A 22757-nucleotide genomic window follows, 5' to 3' on the forward strand; every position below is an offset into this window, starting at 1 on the left:
AACTCAACGCATGGCGTTCAGAGCTGGGGTCAGGAGAAGACAGAGATGGGACAGTTGTTTGAGGCTGTGTGCCCTCTGCCTCCAGCCAATCTGGCGTCATTTCCAATATTCGATAAACCAAGGGAGGTAAGGTGGCCGAGGTTAGATGAGCGTGTTGTGAAGCCTGCCAGCCCTGGGTTCCAGTCCTATGGGGGAACCGTGAGCAAATTAAACACCACTGCACCTCGGCTCCAGAGAACATTCCCCACCCTCTAGACTTGTCTCGAGGATTAGGTAGGAGGATGTGATCAGGGGACAGGGCAGTTCTTGGCGCTACATGCACCAGCCTGGGTCTAGTCTCCGAGCTGTCACCGAGCCCCTTCCTGCTCGCGGCTTTGGCAACTGAGCTGACTGCTGAGCTTGGTGGCCTCCAGTGGCTCATCCGGGACAGGTGTGCTCTCGTGGCAGATCTCACCAGCTCAGCAGCGAACACTGATCAAATGCATATGTAAGTAGGACATATTTCACCCTGGAGCTGTGTCGTAAGGCTGCTTTTGGAGTTCTTGCCGTAACTGTATAAATCGCGTTTGGAGGAGAACCTTCAGGCACATTCTTTGTTCTCACGCGTACTAAATATTTATTGAGCTCCGACCCTCTGCACAGCTCTTTCAGGAACTTCCTCATGGTTTAAAAGCAAACATACCTCACCCTCCTCCTTGCACGGAATCCTGCTCAGGAGCCCTGGGCTCATGCACCTTGTGATGTGGACTGGGCTGGTCCTGATGGGCTCAGGTGCTGGCCTAGGACTGGACGGCATGTGACAGAGTCTTGCCCCCACCGCTTTGCAATTTTTGTGCATTCTGGGAAAGAAAAAAAATTAAAAGTCAGCCCCACTGTTCCTTGTGGGATGCTTGCTCTGCAGTGTCTGTCAGTGCCTAAAAAAACGTAAATCAAACACACCTTTAAAATTTATTTAAAATGTTCTTGTTTTCCATTTAAACATTTTTTTTAAAGATCTGTTTTTGTTTTTAGTAAAGGAAGCAAGCCCATTTAGAAATCTGTTTTAAATAAACAGACTTTGGTTTCTCTGTGTTCTAAATCAAAAGTAAAAGCAAAATTAAAAAAAAAAAAAAAGAAAAGTAAATGCAGAAAGGTTGCTGGTTGCTATGGGAACATTTGTAAGCAAATTTCAGTTGGCCGAAGAACCAGCTGAAAAAGAAATGTCTTACAGTGGAGCAGGAGACAGAGACATGCTGGGTCCCTTTCAGAAAGGAAATTGTTAGGAAAACACTTTCTTCCCTCCTTCCTCACCCACTCCTCTTCTCCTCTCCCTTCCTCCCTCCCCCTCCTCTCCCCTCCTCCCTTTTGTCAACTGCACAAGAATGTGTGAAATACAGAACCTGCCCTCAATTTGCTCATCAACTACTAAAGAACACTTAGAGAGACCTGGTTGGCATGTTCGAGGCTCACAGCACCGAATTTTGTTGAGTGAATGAATGAATGAGAAAATTAAGGAAGAAACAGAAGTAAACCAGCAGAGGAACATGCCAGGTGTAGGGTTTAACCCTGTGACAGGAGCAGTCGTTAAAGAAATTTTTTTTACTCTAGAACTCTAGAGATTTCTAGAATTTCAAAATTGGAAAAAAATTGGGAGATACCCTACTTGATTTTTCACCCAGTACGTGGATGTGCAGCCTGCTGAGAGTTAGAGGTTGGGCACCAGCTTCCCAGCTGATGAGATGATGACAAGTGGCCCCTGGTGTAGAGTCAGCCGGGGTGGGGGTGGGGGTGGGGATGGGGCTGGGGGGGTGGGTGTTGAAGGGCAGGACTTTGCCGAGGGCTCAGGAGCTGTCCATGGTTCCTCCTCCGCCACCTCCTCGACATCTATTTTCTGGCTCTAGCCTATTTTATACAAGGAACTGACTTTGATCTAAAAGCCTATAATGTATGAAACTAGATACACACCTTCCTTTGTGTCTAGAGGAGAAACTGTCGGTGGCACCTGTGGCACATGCTCTGTTGTCCTCCCAGGCAGCTTCACCAGCTCTAGCAGAGAAACCCGCGTTTCTGGGACCAGGGTGGGGAGGGAGGATGCTGCTACAAGTTCCCTCCAATGAAGAGTGAGACCTGTTTTCCGGGATTTCATGTTCCTGCTTTCGTTTTCAGGTTTATTGTCTCCTCTGATATATCCATTCTGCTCATAAGCTCATTGAAAGAATTATTCATCTTCAATAATGTGATTTTCATTTCCAGCATTTCCATTGGCTCTTTCTTATAGTTTGCATCTCACAGATGAAATTCTCCACCTGTTCATATTGTTTCCCCACTAGATTTTTAAAAATATTTGTTACAGGTACTTTAATGTCTCTGTTAGATAATGACAGCATCTGAGCTCTGAGTCTGGTTCTATTGACTATTTTTTTCTTTTGATGAGGGTCACATTTTCCTTTCTTTTCCTTGTGTCTTGTAATTTTTTAATGAATGCTGGACATTGTGAGTAATGCTGAACTGTAGAGGCAGATGACTGATCCATGCCCAGAAAGGAGCACGCCTTTTCCTCTGCCGGGCTTTTAAAGCAGAGGTTCTAGCCCATCTAGTCTGTAGTTACAGTAGGCCCTGGCTTTGCTGTTGCTATTGTTACATCCATCACATGATAGTGTGGTCCTTTTCAAGAGTTTGTTTTAATCCATACACTAAATTTCATAGGTCCTTCTGATGTTATTTTTTTAACCCCCAGAATACTAATAATATTTCCTGGTGTATGATGACCCTCACCCCCCATTCACTCATTCAGTGGACAAGACAGAATTGCAGCAGAAGATTAATACCCTCCATGTGCCTCCTCTCCCATCCCTGCTCTACTTATGGTAAAGAAGCTAGTGGGAAATGAATGGTCAGCAGAATGGAGTGAAAAAAAATCTACTGTTCTGAAAGTGGGGCAGTCTAGCTGAGGAGATAAGACATGAATTAACCCCCGAGAAGGTGACTAAAACACCAGGCTTTGTGAAGCAGTGCAGGCATTAAATGTTCGGGAATAAATTTCAGTTAAAAAAGCATCACCCACGGACCTGTGTTATGCCAGATATTCTATATAGGTGCTGAGGGAACAGAAGGAGAGGTCCCGTGGTTGGGAGAGGATGGGAAGCTTCCACAATGGCCAAGAGATGTTAAGCTCCCCATGTGAAAACCAGACTGAAAGGGGCTTTAAGGACCGTGTAGACCAAGGGCTTCCAGACCCTGGTTGGAATTGCCTATATAGATTTGAAAATCCCAGCTTCCTGGGTTCCTCAGATATGAAGATTCTGATTCAGTAGGTCTGGTTGTGGTCCAGGAATCTGCATTTTTCAAAGTGTCCCTGCTGATCCTGGAACACAGAACCACTGAACCAAACTCCTCACTGTACAAACAAGCCAGAGAGAAGGGGACTGATCTGCTGAGGTCATATCACCTGGGGGGTAGCAAAGCCAGTGCCCAGACCACGTAAGGATAGCATCTGTGCTGTCCCAGAGTTTCCCACGTGCCAGGCCCTGTCCTGTGTACCTTCCATGTATCATCACATGTAACCCCCACAACAGCCCTACAGAGTCACTGTAATTATCATTATCTCCACTTTAAAGAAGAAGCAGCCAACTCTTTGAGAGGGTAAAAGCTTGCCTAAGGTTGCACAGCAAATGAGCAGCAAAGCCCAGGTTTGAAGCCCAAAGCTCAGGACTTTAACCATTACACACATAGACTCTTAGATATTTGCCCAACCCTTGCCCTGAACCTTAATTTAAGGCAGAGCCCAGAGGGAAAGAGCAGATGCGTGGCTGCAGATCTCTTGAGGAAGAGTTTTAAACAAAGGCGGCGTGTTTGGGGGCATGTTTTATTGGGGGGCGCACACATAGCTATTTCCAGATTCTAGAAGGGGGTCTTCTCCAAAGCACGTACTGTTGCCACCAAACGTAGGCAGGCTCAGCTGGGAATTTGGCACCAGCCTCGGGTATACAATGGGATCTGATTGGCATCTTATCCCACAGCCAGGATTTCACAAGCGCTCACCCTCTGGGAGGTGATTATTTTCTTGGCCTCTTCTCCCTGAGGAAGGTCTTTGTATGCCTTAGAAAAGAATCGGAGTGGAAGGAGCACAGTGTTCCCTGACCATTCACACCTCCCTCCTCACACTCTCCTCTCCTAAACACACACGGGGACCCAAGTTTCTGAAGGTACCATTTGTTTAGTGAACGTTAAAAACAAAAAACTTAACGCTCTAAGATTTTAGAGAAAAGCATCTCTATTTCAATGCATTTTAAGCCCCTCTGAATGAACAGACAAGTGAGATTCAGCTGCCCAGTGACTGAAGACTCTGCTCAGTCACCATCTGCATTGCGGGGAGAGGAAACGGCATTGAGAGCTGCTGTCACAGCTGGGTCTGCACAGCCGAAGGGTTAGGGCACAGCTGGGTTTGAGCCTTTGCTCCAGGGTTTCCCTGACGTGGGGTATTGGGCCAGATACTGTGTGTGGGTCAGGTGCCAGCTTCTGAGGCCCCCGTTTTCTCGTCTGTCATATACAAGCATCCTCATGGGGTCGCTGGGTAGAGTAAATGAAGACTCTGGCCTGGGCTAGGTGATCAGTGAGTGACAGCAATGATACCATCATTTAAAAGGTGGTCTTGGACCATCAGATTTGCATTTGTTCATTCACCAACCCTGCACCCTGAATCTGTCCCCCTCTTAAATCTTATGAACAGTTCCAAGAGGCCAAGGAGCACTGCTGAGATGCTTCGTGCCCCTCCCCGGGGGGATATGTCTTACAGGATGGATCCTTAGTGAGAACATCATGGTGCCTGAGAAAGGCAAAGCCTCTCCTGGCCCCCTCCCCCCACTCCCCCGCCAGCCTTGCATTTTGCAGTAGAGAAAGCGGAGGTTCAGAGAGGTTAGCAGATTTGCCTGAGAGCCGACCAGTAAGTGGTGGTGCTGAGAATCCAGCTACAGCCTGTTTCACTGAAAGCCTGTGTTCCTTTCGGCTGCATGAAAGTTTCCGCTGGCAGGGATGGGAGGAGGGAGAGAGATGAGCGTGGGGAATGGCTGGAGCAAAGGTACCGAAATAGAATTGTGGACAGCAGGGAAGAGAGTTCATAGGAGACTCTGAGGCTCAGCGAGGGGGCTGGAGAGGAGGTACGGAAGAGGCAGAAATTTGACTAGTCCAGCGCTAACCCTGGCCCTGCGGCATTGTAGCTGTGTGCCCTTGGGGAAGTTTCTCAGCCTCTCTGAGGTTTACGTTTCCTAACCATAAACCATGTACAAATGAGACGGTGTGGCTGAGCCTGTAGCAGGTTGTGAAGCTCTCCAGCAGGTGAGCGACTCTGCTATCCTCTGGTGGAGGGGCACGAGCTGCTCCTGGCCTTCTAATACTTAAGGGGGTCGGGAGACTTCTGGGGGTCCTGCTGCCGACCCTCATGTCTCGCTCTGTTCCCACAGGGTGGGAGAATGTCTACGGCTTTGACATGACCTGCATCCGGGATGTTGCCATGAAGGAACCCTTGGTGGACATCGTGGACCCAAAGCAAGTGGTGACCAACGCCTGTTTAATAAAGGTCTGCAGACTGGCCCTGCTTGGGTCCAGGCATGTGGGAACCCAGCTGTGCCACCTGGACGCCATGGGCGTGGACGAAAGGCCACACCAGCCCCTGCAGGGTCCCAAACTGTGAGGCACAGCCGCTTTGGCCAGAGCCTCTGGCAGCGCACGGTGGCCAGTCAGAAGTAGGCAGAGTCGCTGAGCAGAGGCGTGGAGAGAGCGCCGCTGGACTCCACGGTGGCACAGCTGGCAGGGGGTGGGGTCAGTGCGTGTCCCGTGGTGGTGCAGGGGGGTGGGGGCGGTGTGGCGTAGAGGTGGGGGGACCACTGTCCGCACGTTAGATTGATCTTTCTGGTCTTTTTTCCTAAGTATTTGCATTTATAGACGCTAATCTCTCCTGCCAAATGGTGGAAAACTGTTGATATTTGACTGTTTTTTTAAAGTCTAGAAAGATACCAGATTCACATGTTTCAAGTTTATACTTTAACCAGAGAATCTGGGTTTGATCCCCAGTATCTCTGTTAAATTAAAAAAAAAATAAACCTAATTGCCCCCTCCGAAAAAGCCCCACAGAGGATGAGGAGGAAGAGCCCAGGGCTGCTGGGGTGAGGGGAGGTCCCCGCAGGACTGACGCAAACGGTCCCTCGTCCCGCGTCACAGTCCCCCTGAGAAGAAGCACCGCCTGTCACTGCTGCCTTCAGAGGGGACCTCGGAGGACAAGCAGAGCCCGCAGAACCGCGCACGGGTCCCATCAGGGGCTGCCTCCCTTTTGTGACGTCCTGCCGTGGGGGTTCGGCCCCAAGTTCAAGCCCCGGCCCCTCCCTGACAGGGCTTTGCCGCTTCCCAGCTCAGCCTGTTCTGATGGGCAGGACTGATCACAAGAGACGTCCTTCTTTTTCTTCCCCCAGCCCCTCTGTCCCCGAAGCTGCCCCCTCCTGGCACCCCCAACAAAACCAGGGAAGTACACCCCCGAACAACTCACCTGCCGTGCAAAACACGGCTGCACATACTGTGGTCTAAGCAGAAATCGCCTGTGCGACTGATTTGCCGAAAGGACACATGGCCGCGGCAGGTGACCTGAGACGCCTGCAAGTAGTGGGGTTAAAATTCCTTCCACGTGCTTGGGCCCGGGGGGCTTTCTGCCCCTGACCTGCAGGTGTGGCCACCTCACTGCTGGCCCGTCTAGGACTGGCCGGCTCTGTCCCCCAGGCCACACTGCTCTCCCTCCTTCCCCTGCTGCCCTAGCCAGGAACCTGCAAGCGTATCTCCTGGTGACACCTGAGAGCAGCCTGGGCGCAAACTCAGTGCGGGGCAGGGGAGTCGTATGGCAGGAGGGGTGTGAGTCACCGGCACCGAGGACCCCTCAGGGCGGTGGGTGTGGTGGCCGGAGCTCCGTGCTGTCGGGCCGGGCCGTCCCCTTTCTCCCTGGCTCCCCGAGAAGGACAAGGCCGCGAGCCGCTGCGGCCAGGAGAGCTGTCCGCCAGCTCCCGCTGGTGCGCTCAGCAACGTCCCCGGCTCTGTTGGGAAAACACTTGCCCTTCTTCACACACTTAATTGCTATTTTCGTCGCTATTAACCATGTGGCGCGTGACACTTTATTATAATTAAGACTCGGCTTTGACCAGACTTCTGTTTGGAGACATCCACGGTGACATTCCTTAGCCGTGAGCAGAGCAGCGGCCAGGCGCCTGAGTCACTGATGCCTGCAGGGCCCTCTGCCAGGTGGGGTGGCCTGGGGCCGAGTCAGGGGTCACCCTGGGGTCTCAGGGCTGCCGCTGCCGCTGCGGTGAAAGAAGAAACCTGCCAGCGAAGGGGGGCAGGCTCGGGGGACCAGGTGAGCACACCTGACTCTGGAGACTTTGGGTCTGACATTGAGGGGGGACCTGACCCAGAGGGCCTGTCTGTCCCCGAGGCTCAGCCGCAGCTGACCACCTGCACGGATGGCCTGGGCCTCACCCCACAAGCCCCACTGCCCCCGCCACCCCGTTTTAGTGCATAGCTCTGTTACTCCTGGTCTGGAAGCCTTCGATCCATGCCTTCCCAGGCCCCTACTAAGATGCACGTGTCTGTAGGGCCCAGTGAACCCTGTCAGCTAGCACGGTGGCATTGGAGGCCGACGTCTGGTTGACTGACATCTGAGACCCTGCAGAGATGGAGTCCCCGATAGATGGGGTGTTGTGCGTTTGTGCACGTGCTTGTGCACGCTGACACTGGTGGTGTGAAGGGAGGACACCGGGGAGAGAGACCAGGTATGGATGTGTCACAGGGCCAGCTTCCCTGTTCCCTCTCTGCATCCAGGCCGAGAGGCTGGGGCATTCTTGGGTAAGCTGTAGAAAATCACGGAAGGTTTTCATCCAGGGAGCGGCATAGTCTGAATGCGTCTTAAGGAGAGTCATCGGTTGGTGGGAAGGAGAGGCCTTGGGAGGGGACGGGAAAGAGAGTCGTCAGGCTGGGACAGTGTCAGGGGAAGAGTGATGGGTTAGGGGCTCACTTGTGTCCAGCCCCCACTTCCAAAGGGCTCCAGTCTAACAGGGAAACAGGGGCAGAGGTGGCGAGGCCACTGAGATGAGGCACAGGTCGGGTGGAAAGAGCAGGCTGGGCTGGTGGCAGAAGGCGCCAGGGACCTTGGAAAGAGCCCAGAGCCTGGTGGGCTGGCCCTGACGAAGGCGAGATGGAAAAGTCAGTGAGTGCAGATGCTGTGAGCCGGGTGGACGGCCCAGCTGACCACGGCTGCTCTAAGCGTTGTTGGGCCGGGGGGATCCTGCAGACACGTGGCAGGAGGGACGGCGAGCGTCATGAACTGACAGATACTGGGGCTAAAAAGATTCCCCAGGTGTGGGCGTGGCCGAGACTAACAGGGGACATAGAACAGAGGACTCCCTGCGCTCGGTCCCGAGATGAAAGGAGCCTGGCCGAGCTCAGATGGGCTCCTATAGTCCCTGCTCCTCGTCCTCGGGGCCACAAAGCATCGCTTGGATTTGAAGTGACATCACTGAGGGCTCCCACATCCCCCCACCCCTGCAGTCCCACCCTCTTCCCAGCCCACAGGTCAGAGCAGGCCCCCAGGGTGTCACAGCTGCCCAGCCCACACGGAAACAGGACTCCGGTCTGGCCGGCTGCCTTGACCACATCTCCACCTCTGTCCACCCTGTGGAGGAAAGGTTTGGCTTTGAAGGCCCTGGCATGCTTTGCATCAGTTTTTTCTTTATTCATCCTAGAAATGTGTAGAGATTAAAGCCTCCTTGTCTCTTTCCTGCTCTGGGTTCCCTACCAGGAGACCCCTCTCTCCTGCTTGTTCCCAACGTCTCCCATCACTGGGTCTCAGGAGCACCCTGGGAACTGTCCCAGGCGCACAGGTGTCCCAGGTGCACAGGCAGCTGTCTGGCTTGTGCAGAGCTCACGCAGGACAGAGGTCCCTGCCGCACAGCCCAGCCATGGGAAGTTCTTCCCTAGACCCCACTGAAAGCAGTCTGGAGGCCTCCCGGGTCTTGGAAGGTTTGCCCCGTCTCACCAGCGCCGGCCAGCGTCAGTCAGCATCCTCGCACAGGAAGAACAGCGCATCGCAAAACGTTGCTGGTTACACCTGCTCCCACACAAGATTAACTTTCAGCCACTTCCCAGCTGAAACTGTTTGAATTATTAGTGCTTTTTGTTTTCCATTCCTGGCTAGAACTGAAAAATTCTCACCTCTTATTTCCCCGTTTCATTTTATGTTTTAAACTGTCCGGGCTGGTGATGAACGGTCAGCAGGCTCCCCCCAGCTCAGTCCGTGACTGTGTGGTCCTCACCTCTGAGATGACACGAGAGGCCGTCTGTGGAGGGGAGATGGGTGGTCAGGTCCAGGGGCGTCACTGGGAGGGCTTGACAACCACAGATGCTGCTTTGACGCAGCAGGTGTGAGATGCCCTCTCTCCACCCCACCCCTCGGAACTTGCCCCCAGGAGATGCTGCTGCTGCCGTCCGGGGACCCCACCATGGGGACGGCTAGGTGAACTGGTGACGCTGAGGGGGCCACTCTGAGAGTGTTCGGATTGGGTTTAGGGAGGATCTGTCTAATTAACCCTTCTCTCCCCTCCCCCATTAGCCCCCACCCATGCAGACTCACCTTCCTAATTCTGTTGCCCTCAGGTTCAGATTCACATCTGTTTGCAGCACTGCCTGAGCAGACTCCACCCTAGGAAGGATGGAGGAGGTCACTGGTAGGGTGGCGGGTGGGCCTGGGAAGCCCCCCCAAGAGTTGTGACACCTGGAGGCAGGGTCTGCCATCAATAGTCTCCCTTGGGAATGAAGCTGCCACCCAGGCCGGTGGAGGCTCTAAGCGCCCACGTTCTCTCCCCCCTGGGCTGCAGGAGGTGGACATCTACACGGTGAAGACGGAGGAGCTGTCCTTCACGTCTGCCTTCTGCCTGCAGATACAGCGCAATGACTACATCCACGCCCTGGTCACCTACTTCAACATCGAATTTACCAAGTGCCACAAGAAGATGGGGTTTTCCACAGGTGAGCCTTCTGTCGGCGTTCGAGGCCCTTGCTTGGGCCGGGGCTCTGTGAGGCATGACCCCTCCTTAGTCCAGCCCTGGAGGGGTCGCACATGCCCACAGGTTTGGCCGCCCAAGGAGAAGGTAAAAAGTTTGCGGCTGGCATGGCCCGAGCCGAGAGCCTGTGCTGGGTGGGGAGAGGCAGGGGTTAAATGCGCGTATGTTCATCCGGAACTTATGAGCATCTTCTGTGTGCGGGGGAGGATACGGGGTGGAATAAGATTTCTCTGTGCCTGTGCCACGCCTTACTGCAGACTCAGCGTCCCCCTGTGTAGGCTGCAGAATGTCCCTGTCTCCTTCCTGTCTTCCCTGCTTCTCCCCAGTCTGTCCCCGTTAAGTCCCTGACAGGCTCCCAAACTCCTGCAGCGTCTCACTGCCTGTAACCGCGAAGCCCAGATTCCTTAGCCTGGTAAATGGGGGGGGGGGTCCCATGACCCCGATCCAGCCACTTCCCCAGCCTCACTTCTCACCGCCCTCCTTGATGGGACCTCCGCCCCATCACCCCTCTGCTGCCACCGCTCACATGGCCCAGCCACGTGGAGCGCATGTAGCTCCCCGCACGTGGGCTTCCCGAGGCCCTGGGCTGCCGCCGACCCCGGCTGCGCTGCGGGGGCCGGGGGCCTCTGTCTGCTCTGCCTCCTTCCCTCCTGTGTGGGTCTGCTGTGCCGCAGAGCAGGGTTAGTGTGGGGGAGGCTCAGGCAACAGGAACTTACCGCTCGCCGTCCGGAGGCCCCGGAGGTGTCTCCCGCGGCCTCTCTCCTTGGCCTGTGCACGGCGTCTCCTCGCCGTGCCCCACACGGCCCTCCCTCCTTGCGCATCCCTGGTGTCTCTCCGTGCGTCCCGATTGCCTGCTTCTCTAAGGACACAGGCCAGACTGGGTCAGCGCCCACCCGCAGGGCCTCGGCTTAACTCGGTCGCTTCTTGAAAGACGTTATTCCAATACAGTCCTGGTCTGGGGTAGTGGGGGTCCGGGGGCCAGCACACGGATTTTGGGGGCTCACGGTTCAGTTTGTAACGCCTCCCCCCCCCTCCCCACCAGGCCGCCTCCAGCGCAGGCTGCACCTGCCTGTGCGGGTATTACTCGACTCTCCTTCCCTTTGGGGCCAAGGTCCTTACGTGTCCTGCTGGGAGCTCCCTGACGCCCTGTGCTTACGTCTGTCATGGAGATGTTTAAAGCAATGTATGTGCACGCTGACAAAAAAAACAATGAAATATGAAAAAGGGCCTGAAAAGTCAAAGGGAGCCCCTCGCAGTCCCGTGCCTCACAGGCTCACACCGCCAGGCACGCCTCTGGTAGCTTCTCAGCAAACGTCAGTGTGCACGAGCGACTGTCTACCTACGCACACTTCCTTGTCATTTGCAATAATTACAGCGTCACAGGAAGTTGCAAAAATAGTACATGGAGTTCTGGGAGCCCCACCCCAGCTGCCTCCGCTGGTGGCGTCTTCCACAACCGGAGGACAAGGCGCGGCTGCACCTGTCTTAGAGACACAGGTCGGGCTCATACCGCGCGCACCGCCCTCCACAGCCTCGTCTGTTTAACCGCGGGTCTTGGAGATGCTGCCGCAGCCTCACAGGGACACTCACTGCCTCCTCTTAAACAACCACACAGGGTCCCGATGGCGGACGGGCTGTCGCTCACCGAGCATTTCCACCCTCCTGTGCCACCCTGGGTCACACTCTGTAGCCTCTGCCCTCTGGCTTCTCCAGCAGGGCGTGGCTCGTAGCTCGCTCTGAGCACGTGTTAGGTGAGTGCGCCAAGGCAGCACCCCTGCCCTGAGAGCGTGTTCACGTGGACCGTCCCCGCAAAGCCTTCCTGGGAATGCGGAGCTTGTCATTGGGGCTGAGTGGGGACGCACGAGGCAGGGCTAGGGCAGTGCTACCGAAATTTAAAAATCTGCTAATTCGCTTCCCGAGGCCCTGGTGATAGTGATCCCCTCTCACCTGTGCACAGAGCGGGCAAGGGACTTGCCTAATCCCCCCCCTAAGAAGGGCTTGTCCCAGGGCCAGTGTCTCCTGACCACCAAGACCAGAGTCTCTGGTCTCCATCAGCCAGGCCAGCACTGGCGCCTCCCCACCCTGGAGAAAACCAGAGACCCCGTGGGGTCAGCATATTAAAGGGCTGAAGGTATCATCGTAGTGGGGAAAGCTGAAAGCCAGTTACGCGCTTCTGAAGGCTGCAGTGGGGGCAGGGGCGGGAGGGGAAGGCTCATTCACTGACCAGTACCCTAAATGCGTGGTCCACAGCAGTGTGTGCGGCGGGGAAGGGAACAGCTCAGCGGGAGAGCGTGTGCTTAGCGTGCACAAGGTCCTGGGTGCCATCCCCAGCACGGCCATTAAAATAAAAACAAGAAAATAAAACCTAATTGCCACCCCTCCACCCCCCAAAAAATCCATAGTGGAGGTGCGTGCTCACCCTGGTGCAGAGCAACTTTCTGGATAATCCCTAGAACATTCTGAACCATGACAGTGGGGCTGTGCAGGCCAGAGTTATAGTTTATGGATAAAGAAGGTGATGCACCGCTTTCCACAGTGACCAGTAACCGCCTAGTGCAGCGGTTCAGCCAGACCCTAACCGGGACCTGCTGCGGCACAGGTTGGGCGACCGTAAAGTTCGTCTTTCAGCCGAGGACATGCTGAGAGTGAAAGGGAGAGCTATTAATAATTAGGCCAGAATAATGGTCCTGGGTGCAGCGGGGCCGGTCCGGCTCAGTGCACCCTTTCCCTTCCCATCCCTCCTGGTCCCCCACCTGAACCCCTCGGTCCCTCGGGACACGAGCATCATTCTACAGATGTTGAAAATGAGCCCCGGGGGCGCGGTGCAGACACATGCGCAATGCAGACTGGAAACCAGGCCATTGCTGCCTAATTAAGTGTCCTTTCCACGGACACCCACCCGAGAGGCGTTATTAGATGCGAACTACTGGGCCTGCACAGTGTCTGGGTCTGCACGGCGATCTCGGCCGTGGCAGTGTGTCTGCAACCCCTGGGGGCAGATTTCTACATCTTGGTAAGCCTGTCCCCTCCTCACGCCCCAGAATTACTGGATTCAAATCTCTGGGAGTCGAGTCAAAGCACCTGAATTTTCATCAGCTTTTCCTGGACACCAGGATGGAGACTCAGGATCGAGAAAGCTGCTTTAGACAATTTGTCCATGGACCCATCACGGAAGCGAGATGTTGGGGGAAGTTCTTAACCTTTTGATGCCAAGGGAAAAAACACTTTCCTCCAACTCAAGGCTGGTGTGTTTTGGGGGGCCACCATCAGAGGCAGACTCCGAGGTTTGTTGGCTGGCAAATCTGAGCCAGTGAAGTCTCGGAGCGCCTAGAAGGCATCTGATTAGGAGGCAGAAGGAAGCTGCTTGCATCTCCTTGCCTGAAGGTCTTCAAGAACAGGAGAGACACCTGTATGAGCGGGCGTGGGTGGCTGCGGGGGCAAGGGTGCTGTCAGTGACTCACTGCCAATCTCACACACACCGGAGACTCTCTTTCGACAATCCATTTAGAAGTTGTTGGCAGGGCAGGTGCTGGGAGCAGGTGGACTTTGTCCGTGGACATCAGTGTGCCTTAGAGGCCAGGAAGGCAGGATGTGTTTGGAGATCCAGGATCTGAGAGGCACAGATTGCATGTTCGTGACGTCAGGATCCTCCTTCCAGCCCTTCCAAATGCTCAGGCTGCTCCCCCTGCCCACGACCTTGAACTTGCATCGATTTCCCACGTGCATTGAAGGCTCCTCGAGTCTCTGTCCAAGCCACTGACGTTCAGTCGAGCCAGGTCATGGCGAAGGGCAAAGACAGACTCTTCCCTGCCACTAACACAGCTCTTGGGATTTGAACGCTCCTAGCGGTGCCCTGGTCTGATTGGGCGCACAGTAAATCCCGTCAGCGGTTGCGTGTGAACACCTCTTGTCTGGACTGCAGGTGGCTCACACAAATGTGAGACAGCCCCAGTTACTCCTGGGAATTAAAGCCCTGCCTTCTGATGGGTCCCAGTCTCTGTTCTGCCTCCATAGCCACATAGAAGGCCACATAGAGGTCTCTCCGTGTGACAGCTTTTGAAGTATTTGAAAGGCACTTACTAGAGTCCCCATAAGTCTTAGCGCCTCTAGTCTTAAGCAACGAGGAAGTGAGTGTCAACGCGTCGTGCATCCTGGCGGAGGAAGGTAGGAGCCGCAAGGACTGTAAGGTGGGCTTTCCTCCATCCGTCGGTTCCAAAGCCTCGATGTCACTCAACACCTATGAGGGCATTGAAGCTTCGCCATCTCCTCTTTGGGTTTTCACCGTCGCTCATGTATTTGGTACTCACAGATCTAGCAAGGGTGGTGGTGGGCACTCAAGGTGCCCTTTATCCAGGTGGGTGGTCAGGCAAAGCTTCCCAGAGGACGTGACCTTGAAGGGTGAGGAAGAAGAGGCTGGTGACTAGGGAGGGAAGAGTGTTCCAAGGACGACTGGGGCTGAAGAGGTGGCCCGTGAGGCAGGACCCCATCTGTTGTAGAATTAGTCGTGTGCCAAGGGGGTGGGAGGGATTTCAGGGCAAATACAGGGGAGGTGCAGCACCAGCGTGGCTCCGGATGGGGCATGAGGTGTGTGCTGTGCACCAGTGTTGAGCCTGTGGACTGAGAATCATCCCCAGTTTTTATTCGACCCAGCTAGGAGGGTGCAGCCAAACCCCATGGCTGGCCTGGAGCAGGGTGCTGGGATGGGTTCAGAGCGGCAGGCCAGGAAAGCTATTCGTAGGATGGGGGTGTCCATGAAATTGGGGAAACTGGTTTAGCCATGGAGTTGGCATAAACGGTGTCATTTAAGGGGAGACGGGGCGGACCACTCTACAAACCTCCCTGGCCCCCCACTGTCTGAAAGTCTTCACTCTGTTGAACTAATGAAAAACAGTAGCATTTTGAGATTCATTTGGGTTAATACTGCCCCTGGGCGTGAATGTGTTTCTCTTCTGCTCCTCAGCTCAGAGCCGCAATCCCGGTGGCAGGAATCGTCCCTGGGCTGAGTGGGGGTCCTGCAGGGGCCGGGCAGAGTGCTGGGGTGGGGGGGCTCGGTGAGTCCCAGAGGAAGCCCAGCAGCTTCCGGGCAGGGTCCCAGCTTCAGCCCCTCTGGAGACGTCTGCTCTGACTCCTTCCCCCTGGCTCTGTTCTCCATCCCTCAGCCCCCGACGCCCCCTACACCCACTGGAAGCAGACGGTCTTCTACTTGGAAGATTACCTCACTGTCCGGAGGGGGGAAGAAATCTACGGGACCATATCCATGAAGCCAAATGCCAAAAATGTGGTGAGTGCCGAGAGGAGGAGGGGCGGGCGGGGCTGGCTCCCAGGGAGCTGCAGGGACCCGCTCACCTGGGTACCGGGGCGCCTCTTGCACAGTCAGACTAAGCACAGACGAGGCAGGAGGAGGTGGATTTAGATGTGCCCGCGTCACTGAAGGACTCCAACCTGGGCCCCTTACAACTCGGGAACTGGAGCCTTCCCGCAGGCCTCCTGGGGACCCTCCCAGCCTTGAGGACAGCTTCCAGCTATTCATGGGAGGGATTTTGAGAACAGAGGCTGTTGCCCTGGGTTTCACCTCATTTAGGACGAGGTGAGCCAGAAGAGAACAGTTTCTGGTGGCCTAGAAGACCAGGCGTGCATTCCTTGCGCTGGTCTGCTGGGCTGGAGACCCAGCCAGGTGCCTGGAGGGCCCTGCCTCCGGGAGACTTGAACACCCCACTCTGTCTTCCCCCGGGATGAAATGAGAGGGCAAACTTTTGTATTCTAGCAGGAAGGATTTGGGTTGGAAACCAAAGACCTTCCTGTGATTACAGAGAATGAGGCACCAGAAGAGGCTCCCGGGGGCTGTTTGTGGGACCCCTGAGCCAGGAACCCTTAGCAGCTCGGGGGAGCCCCGCCCGCTGCGGGGAGGGGCACGGCCCCGCCTCCTTCCGCACTGATGCCCTGACTGCTCCTTCTTTGCAGCGAGACCTCGATTTCACAGTAGACTTGGATTTTAAGGGACAGCTGTGCGAAACATCTGTATCTAATTACTACAAAATGCGTTAGCACACGTGGGAGGCTGCCGGGAGCGGGCGAGAGCAGAAACTCACCTCCGTCTGCGGCTCTGCCCCGGGGACCCTGTTTGCAGGACTACACGCTCAAAACTGGAGTCTGAAACCCTGCCCTCGAGATTGGTGAACTCACCGGCCTCCCAGGGGCCCGCCACTGGACAGAGGGCTCCCAGCTCCTCCGCTCTGCCCCGGGAGCCCTTCTCATAGGCTCTGTCATCGGACAGAGAGCCGCGGGCGGCGCGGCGGCCGGGCCCCGGTGGGGGAGCCCACATGTGCCCCCTCGCCCCCTAACTGTGACTCTCTGGGATCTTCAGGTTTTGCATGCTGCAGGCACCTAGGACAGACTGCTTCCCTAGAACCTGGAGACGTAGTGTCTGATAGCGCAAGCCGGACTCCCCCGTGTGCGCGGCGGTGCGTGCGTGTGCGTGTGTGCGTGTGGGGCCGGCAGGCCTAGCAGTTTATTTACGCGGCACACCGGTTCGGGCGTGCCTAGAGGGCCGAGTGGGTTGTCTGTGTGCCTCCGGGGGTGTGTGTGTGCGCGTGTGTGTGCGTGCGTGTGCATAGACATCTATTGCTCTCAGAGGAGATTCTGTTGCTTTCGAGTAGGACTTTGTTTTGTGATTAGTTCTCCCTCCCCCACCCCATCCCAGATGTTAAGCTGCTGTGAGACGTTCTCTGTACTAGCTCCAGTCTCCTTTTGACTAGACTGTGGCTCTGAACCCTGAGCATAGTACCGCGCCCTCCATGAGCGCTCAATAAATGCACATGAGAGGGAAGTGTTCCTGGTGCTCTGGGGGATGGGGTGGGGAGTGGGACAGAAGAGCCCATGGTGCTGCTCCCGGAAGGATGGGAGCTCCTTGGTGGAAGCTGTTGTGAAGCTGGGACTGGCCCAAGGGCATCTCCCCTGCAACCCTCGGGGGTGGGAGGAGGGTCCTGGAGCTGGGGTTGGGGGATGTGAGTTAACCTAGAGCGCCCCAGAAGAGGAGGCCACGTGCAGCCTGGAGGGAGGCCGAGGTCAGGAGCAGAGGAAGCCGGGAGGGCCCGGAGGAGAAGGAGATGGTGGCTGAGTGTGTGGTCCTGGGTCCCTGGTGAGAGACTAGGGCGGGGTCTGAGGGTGAGGCCGATGGAGGTACCCTCTGGACTGTGGTGGTGGATGGTCGCGTTCCTGCTCCTCTGCCCCACTGCTGGCTGCCTGGGCTGGTGTCAGCGTCTGGCAGGGCCGGCACCCTCCCCAGCATCAGGAATGTGCCCATCTTGAATGGGGCGCCCACAGAGCCCAGATCAAACAGCTCAGTTCCTGGCGGTGGCAACCTAGGCTCCTACGGAAGCTCCCTTCCCCAGTGTGTTGATGTATCTCCAGTCCCCCTGCCACCTCTAACCCTTTCGCCTTGGGTCCCCTCCCGGAGAAGACAGATACAGAAGGGGGCCTGCCAGGTCAGCAAAGGCCTGATTCTCCAAAGGCCCAGAATGTTCCCTTCCTGGGAGAGGGCAGAGGGTGTGGGATCCTGCCCCCGGGGAAGTGCCTGAGTGCGGATCCCTTGTGTCCTCCTGGGCTGGGAGAGCCCTGGGCAGCCCAGGCTGGTCATCAGTGTGACCGAGGCGTGGTGAGTCAGGAGAACAGATCAGCAGGGTTCTTCTCTGTGCCCAGGGCCGGCAGTGAGCCTTCCAGGAGATCATCCGTGCAGGAAGGAGCAGAACCTAGAGGCGGGGAAACGTCGTGCTGCACGCATGGTCACGTGGTCTGGGAATCTTGCGTGGTCTCCTAATAGGGAAGACCAGCCTGGGGCAGGAGGGCAGACACACTCCCACCTGTTACCTGGAGGCTTCCAGATCGGGGGTACGTGCTGTGCCTCCCCAGCATGGCGGCTCCGGCTCTGGTCTGTTCTGGGGAGCAGATGCGGTGCTGGGCAAGGGGAACCCAGCAGAGAACAAACCAGACCCCAGGAGCAGCCTCTGAGCAAGAGCGATGCCGATTACGAGGCAGTGGGGACTCTTAGGAGTTGAAGGGAACCTCTCTGAAGATGTGACTTTAAACAGAAACTTGAAAACGCAGGAGGAGAGGATAAGGGAGGGAGGGGCAGGGACCCACGGCCCAGGCCCCGCCCAGAGGGGAAGAGGAAAAGGCTGAGGCTGGGGGAGCAGGCAGAAGGGGTCCGCGGTGGAGAGCTGGTGGCCACGTCAAGGAGGCTTGTCCTTGGGCGGTGAGAAGACGCTGGAGGGCTTGAATCAGGACCTGGTTCCCATGCCACCCGTGCTCTGAAGCTGATGAGTTCAGTTTGGCGGTGGCTTCCCCTGCAAAACGGCCCTAGACTTCACTTATTGCTGCTTCAGAAAGTCAGCCGCAGAAAGGTAAGCGGGGAGGCAGCCGGCAGGACGCCTGGAGCCCCGGGGGAGGCTGGAGTGGGAGCTTCTCTGGGTGCTGCTGTGCAAAATGGCAGGAGTGCGGATGGCCGCCCAGGAGGATTGCTGTGCGCACCTGTAGGGAATCGCAGAGGGGCAGCTTGTGCGGCCCTGAAACCATCGGCATCATCCTTTCCGGTGTCGTGTCACCCTGCTCTTCCCACAAGGACGGCTCGGAGGATGTAATTGTCTGGGAGGTGGGAGGGTGCACGGGGTCCGCGGGAGGCTGGCGGGTGCTCCGGGATTGTTCTGCTGTCTTCAAGCTCCCGGCGGCCCTTTCCAGGGGAGCACGGTGGGCGGCACCATGTTCCACTCCCAGAGCCCATCCTCAAAGCATCTCTCAGGCTCCTTAGGTGGCAATGGTTCCTGGTGTGATGACCATGGCTTTCTGGCCATGGTTCGTTCCCTTGGTTGGATGGAGCCTCATGGTTGAAGCCGAAGACCCCGGCTTCTCAGGCTCCCGCTCAGCTTCATGGTCGTGGTCGATGCCTGGAACTCCAGCCAGCCCCGGAGATAAACAGACCTGGGGTGGCAGCCTGGCTCCTCCAGCCGGCGGCTGAGAGCCTGCAGCAAGTTAGTGAAATTGCCTGTCCCCACGTGAATCCTTCCTCTGCTCGATGGCCTGATCATCACTCCTTTGTCCCGGGTGACGAGATAGTGCGGGCTGGCCGGGAAATACACTGTGCTCAGACTGAACCGAGCGCCCCGGACAAGGACGTGCAGGGGCCCCTGGTGGGAGAAGCGCCTTCAGGCAGTCTCTGGCCACAGCGGGTCAGGGTGCTTGCTTCCTGGGGCCAGAGACAAGGTACACAATCCTCTGTTGCTTGGAAACCTTTCTGAAGGTGACCTTGGAGAGGCTGGGATCAGGGACGATGGGAGAGGTCAGAGCAGGGCCAGGGCTTGGGGGACCTCAAGCTATGAAACAGGACTCAGGACTGGGACCAGAGTTGGAATGGGGGCTGATGCCTGCCCGTTGTGGCAGGAGGCTGCCCCTGAGATGGGAGCAGCCTGGGGCACTGTACAGTGTGGACTCCGACCTGGAGGACTGCGTTCAAGCCCCGAGTCTCCCATAAGCTCCCGGCTGTGTGACCTGCAGCAAGTCAGCCTCTCTGCCTCAGTTTCCTCTACTTGCAAACTGGCAGTGACCCTGTCACCTCCGTCGGGATGGAGGTGCAGGCCAAGTGGGGACCGTGCCCGGGACCCAGTGTGCTTGTGTGTGATCCATATTACGACTGTGATGGCAGCTCTGATGGGGGCCAGCCTGAGCGTCGCCGGGGCTGGGATGCACGAGCCCGCTGAGCCCTGCCGGGCTCCCTGCGCCTCTGGGTGAATGTCCGCCCACCCGAGCCTGCTGCATTAGCCTGTCTCCCCCACTGAGCTCCTAGGGGCAGGTGTATCTCACTTACACTTGCGTTCAGTGCTGGAGACAGAGCCCGGCCGTCACAGGTGTCCAGGGAGTATTTGCCAAATGAGCAGGTGATGACTTGCAGCCGTGACGCTCCCATCAGCTGCCGGCACCTGCTGCTCCCATTCTCGGAACCTACCTATGTGTGGCCTGGAGGCCCGCACTGTCCCCGTTGGGCCTCCGTGTTCTCACTTGTGAAATGGCAATGTCAGCCTAGACCATCTCCAGGCCTCCATCCAGCGTGCAGGTCTGTGACTTTCCAATCCTGCAGCTCCATGGTTTTTAACTTTGTGGCCCCGGCTCAGAGCTGTCCAAGCAGCGCCTGGCCCGCACCTCCTAGTGGGGAGGGGAGAACAGGTGCCGGGCTTTCGGGGAGGTCAGGGGTCAGGGTGAGAACAGGAGGGGAGGAGGAAAGGCGTTTCCCCCCAGGACTGCAGCGGCATCACCCATGGGGACTGCCAGTGCGCAGCAGAGGGGAGCGGGCCTGGCCAGGCTGGTGTCAGTCCGTGACTCTGCTGAGCTGGGACTATCTCTTGGAAAATCATTTTAATAACTGAGAGGAAATGGAATTAAGGATGCGGCTGCTGCCTGGCTGGGGCCGGGCGTTAACTCGGCTCTGCTGATGCTGCCTGTCGACAGTCTCCGACGAGAAACCCTCGCGAGCGTCACTCCCAGTGCTTCTAACGAGTGGGCCTCGGAGAGGCGGGCTTCCGGGGAAGGCGGGGAGGGCTGGGCCGGGGTCCAGGATCGGGGGAGGCCTGGGAGAGGTGGACGGGATCACATCGAACAGCGACATGGCCAGGGCGTACGGTCCTGGGTAGGACGCTCCAGCCCTGCTCTGGAGGAGGTCCTCACGCTCTGTGAGTCTCAGCCTCCATGGAGAGAAAATGGTCCAAGTGGGTACACAGGAGAGACTTGTGAACTCTGAAGTCCGGCTGCTTGCGAGTTTTCTGTTATCCCCTCCCAGTCCACGGCGCACAGCCAGGTTTGATTATTCAGGATGTGGAGGGTGGGGGAATGATGGCCTGGGGAATTCAAAGTAGCGGGTGATACAAAATTCAGTTTTATGTGGCTTGAGGTGTGCAGTGTGTAATCCCTCCTGACTCTAACCACTGAAATCCTGGCAGCAGGCCGCCTGCCCGCAGGTGGAGGACACGCCGTGGGGCCCACTTATCGAGCCTCCGCGTGTTGATACTCAGGGCTTAGAGAGATTTGGTTTAAGTTGCAGCAGGGGAAAGCCGGGTTAGATCCACCAAAGTGAGCCGAGGACCCAGAATATCTGGGGACGCACGGGTACGCCTGCTGTGACAGTAGCCCACCACAGGTGGGTGACTGGGAGCTGTGGGGCTCTGGAGGTAGCAGACGGCCTTCCTGGACAACTGAACGCTGGATGCAGGAAGGCTGGCCGTGACCGCCTGGCAGCGAGCCAGGAGCCAGCATGTCCTCACCTGTCTTCACATGTAGCCAAGGGACTCTAGACCCCAGGGCCGCCCAGCCACGGCTAAGGCTGCAGACTTCAGGGCCGCTGAGAGAAGGGGAGGGGTGGGGAGAGGAGGGGAAATGGGCCTCATGAATGAAGAGTGCTCTGGGAGGGGGCCAGGGTGGGGGAGGAAGGAGAGAGGGCTGGGCGGGCACGGAGGAAGGAAAATGCGGCCGCATCTGCTTGTTTGTGTTTCCTGTATTTAAGATGCTGACTTCTAGCATATTTTTAAATCCATCAGACGCGAAAGGCTGATTTAAATAGATCTGCAGTGTGAAGCTGGTAATTTCACTTGCCACAGTGGAAGAGCCGGCAGGATTCAGCGCCTCTCCCCACGCCAGGGATGCTATAGAAACACGCATCTCCCTGGGGCTTTTAGGCAGGTGCTTGCCTCCCTGACGGTGGGAGGGGGACACGGACTTGGCGGGAGGGGGCGAGGGTTAGCAGGAAACTGAACTGGAGGAGTGAACCAGCCCAACATTCTCCTGGTCCAGGAGGGCTTCCTGGTTCAACCCATTCTGACTCCCAGCCACGTCTTACACGACATACTGTCATTTCAGTGTCAGCTCGAAAGACTCCTAGACTCTTGGGGTTGGTGCAGTGCGGGTGGGGGCCTGGTAATTCACAGCATCCAGTTTCTCCCCTGCATTCCTAAGAGCAGAGTCCCCACATCTGCTTGAACACCTCCAGTGTCAGAGAGCTCACTGCCTAGTGAGACAGCCTGTCCCGTTGCTGGACAGCACGCACCAGGACGAGGTCCCCTGGGGGGAGCTGCAGTCCCCGTTCTAATCTGGTCCTCTTGGCTTAGTGCCAAAGTCAGCCCTCATCCCTGAACACGGTGTTCAGGTCCCTCCCCAGCTCCACGCCTGTGCCAGTTCTGAGGCCCCTTACTGTCAACTATTATGCTGTTAAGTCTCTGCAAAACCCAAATATTTCTCGGTGCTAAATTGACATCTTCCCTGCTGTAGGAATGCATCTTTCCCGGTGCAGCAAGATTCCGGAAACAACAGAAGACTCTGTCATTTATTTTGTGCTGTCATTCAACACGCTTGGGCCCCTACTCTGGGGCCAGGCTGGACCTACCGCTGGCATTCGGGGTATGGAGGTCCCCTCCTCCCCAGGAAATTATCTACAGGGCGAGGAGGCCAACTCCTAAAGAGAAATGTGTGCACGGGTGGGGTGGGGTGGGGTGGGGTGGGGGGGCCAGGCCGGGGTCGGCTCCGGGCCCTTCAGGGAGGGGAGCCTGGGGTTGCTGTCTGCAAGTTTTCACAAGATGTTAATGTATCCTTGGGGGCTTCCCAGTGTCTCCTCCCCTCAGTGCACCGGAAGTTCAAGGGCCTTAAGTGGCCTTG

The 22757-nt window shown here is 56.6% G+C and overlaps 1 protein-coding gene across 1 annotated transcript in view; it reads left to right on the forward strand.

Moving 5' to 3' along the window:
• The window catches only part of PRMT8 (protein arginine methyltransferase 8), a 77524-nt gene extending 60672 nt beyond the window's left edge, over window positions 1–16852 (forward strand). Inside the window, exons 7-10 of the mRNA XM_074357507.1 lie at window positions 5439–5554; window positions 9885–10035; window positions 15230–15351; window positions 16032–16852. Of these exons, the coding sequence (XP_074213608.1) occupies window positions 5439–5554; window positions 9885–10035; window positions 15230–15351; window positions 16032–16115 (473 nt within the window). The 3' untranslated portion in view covers window positions 16116–16852. The remainder of the gene's footprint in view (window positions 1–5438; window positions 5555–9884; window positions 10036–15229; window positions 15352–16031) is intronic.
• Window positions 16853–22757: the final 5905 nt, after the last annotated feature.

The sequence above is a fragment of the Camelus bactrianus genome, chromosome 34 (assembly GCF_048773025.1).
Source record: "Camelus bactrianus isolate YW-2024 breed Bactrian camel chromosome 34, ASM4877302v1, whole genome shotgun sequence".
NCBI classification, from domain to species: Eukaryota; Metazoa; Chordata; class Mammalia; order Artiodactyla; family Camelidae; genus Camelus; species Camelus bactrianus.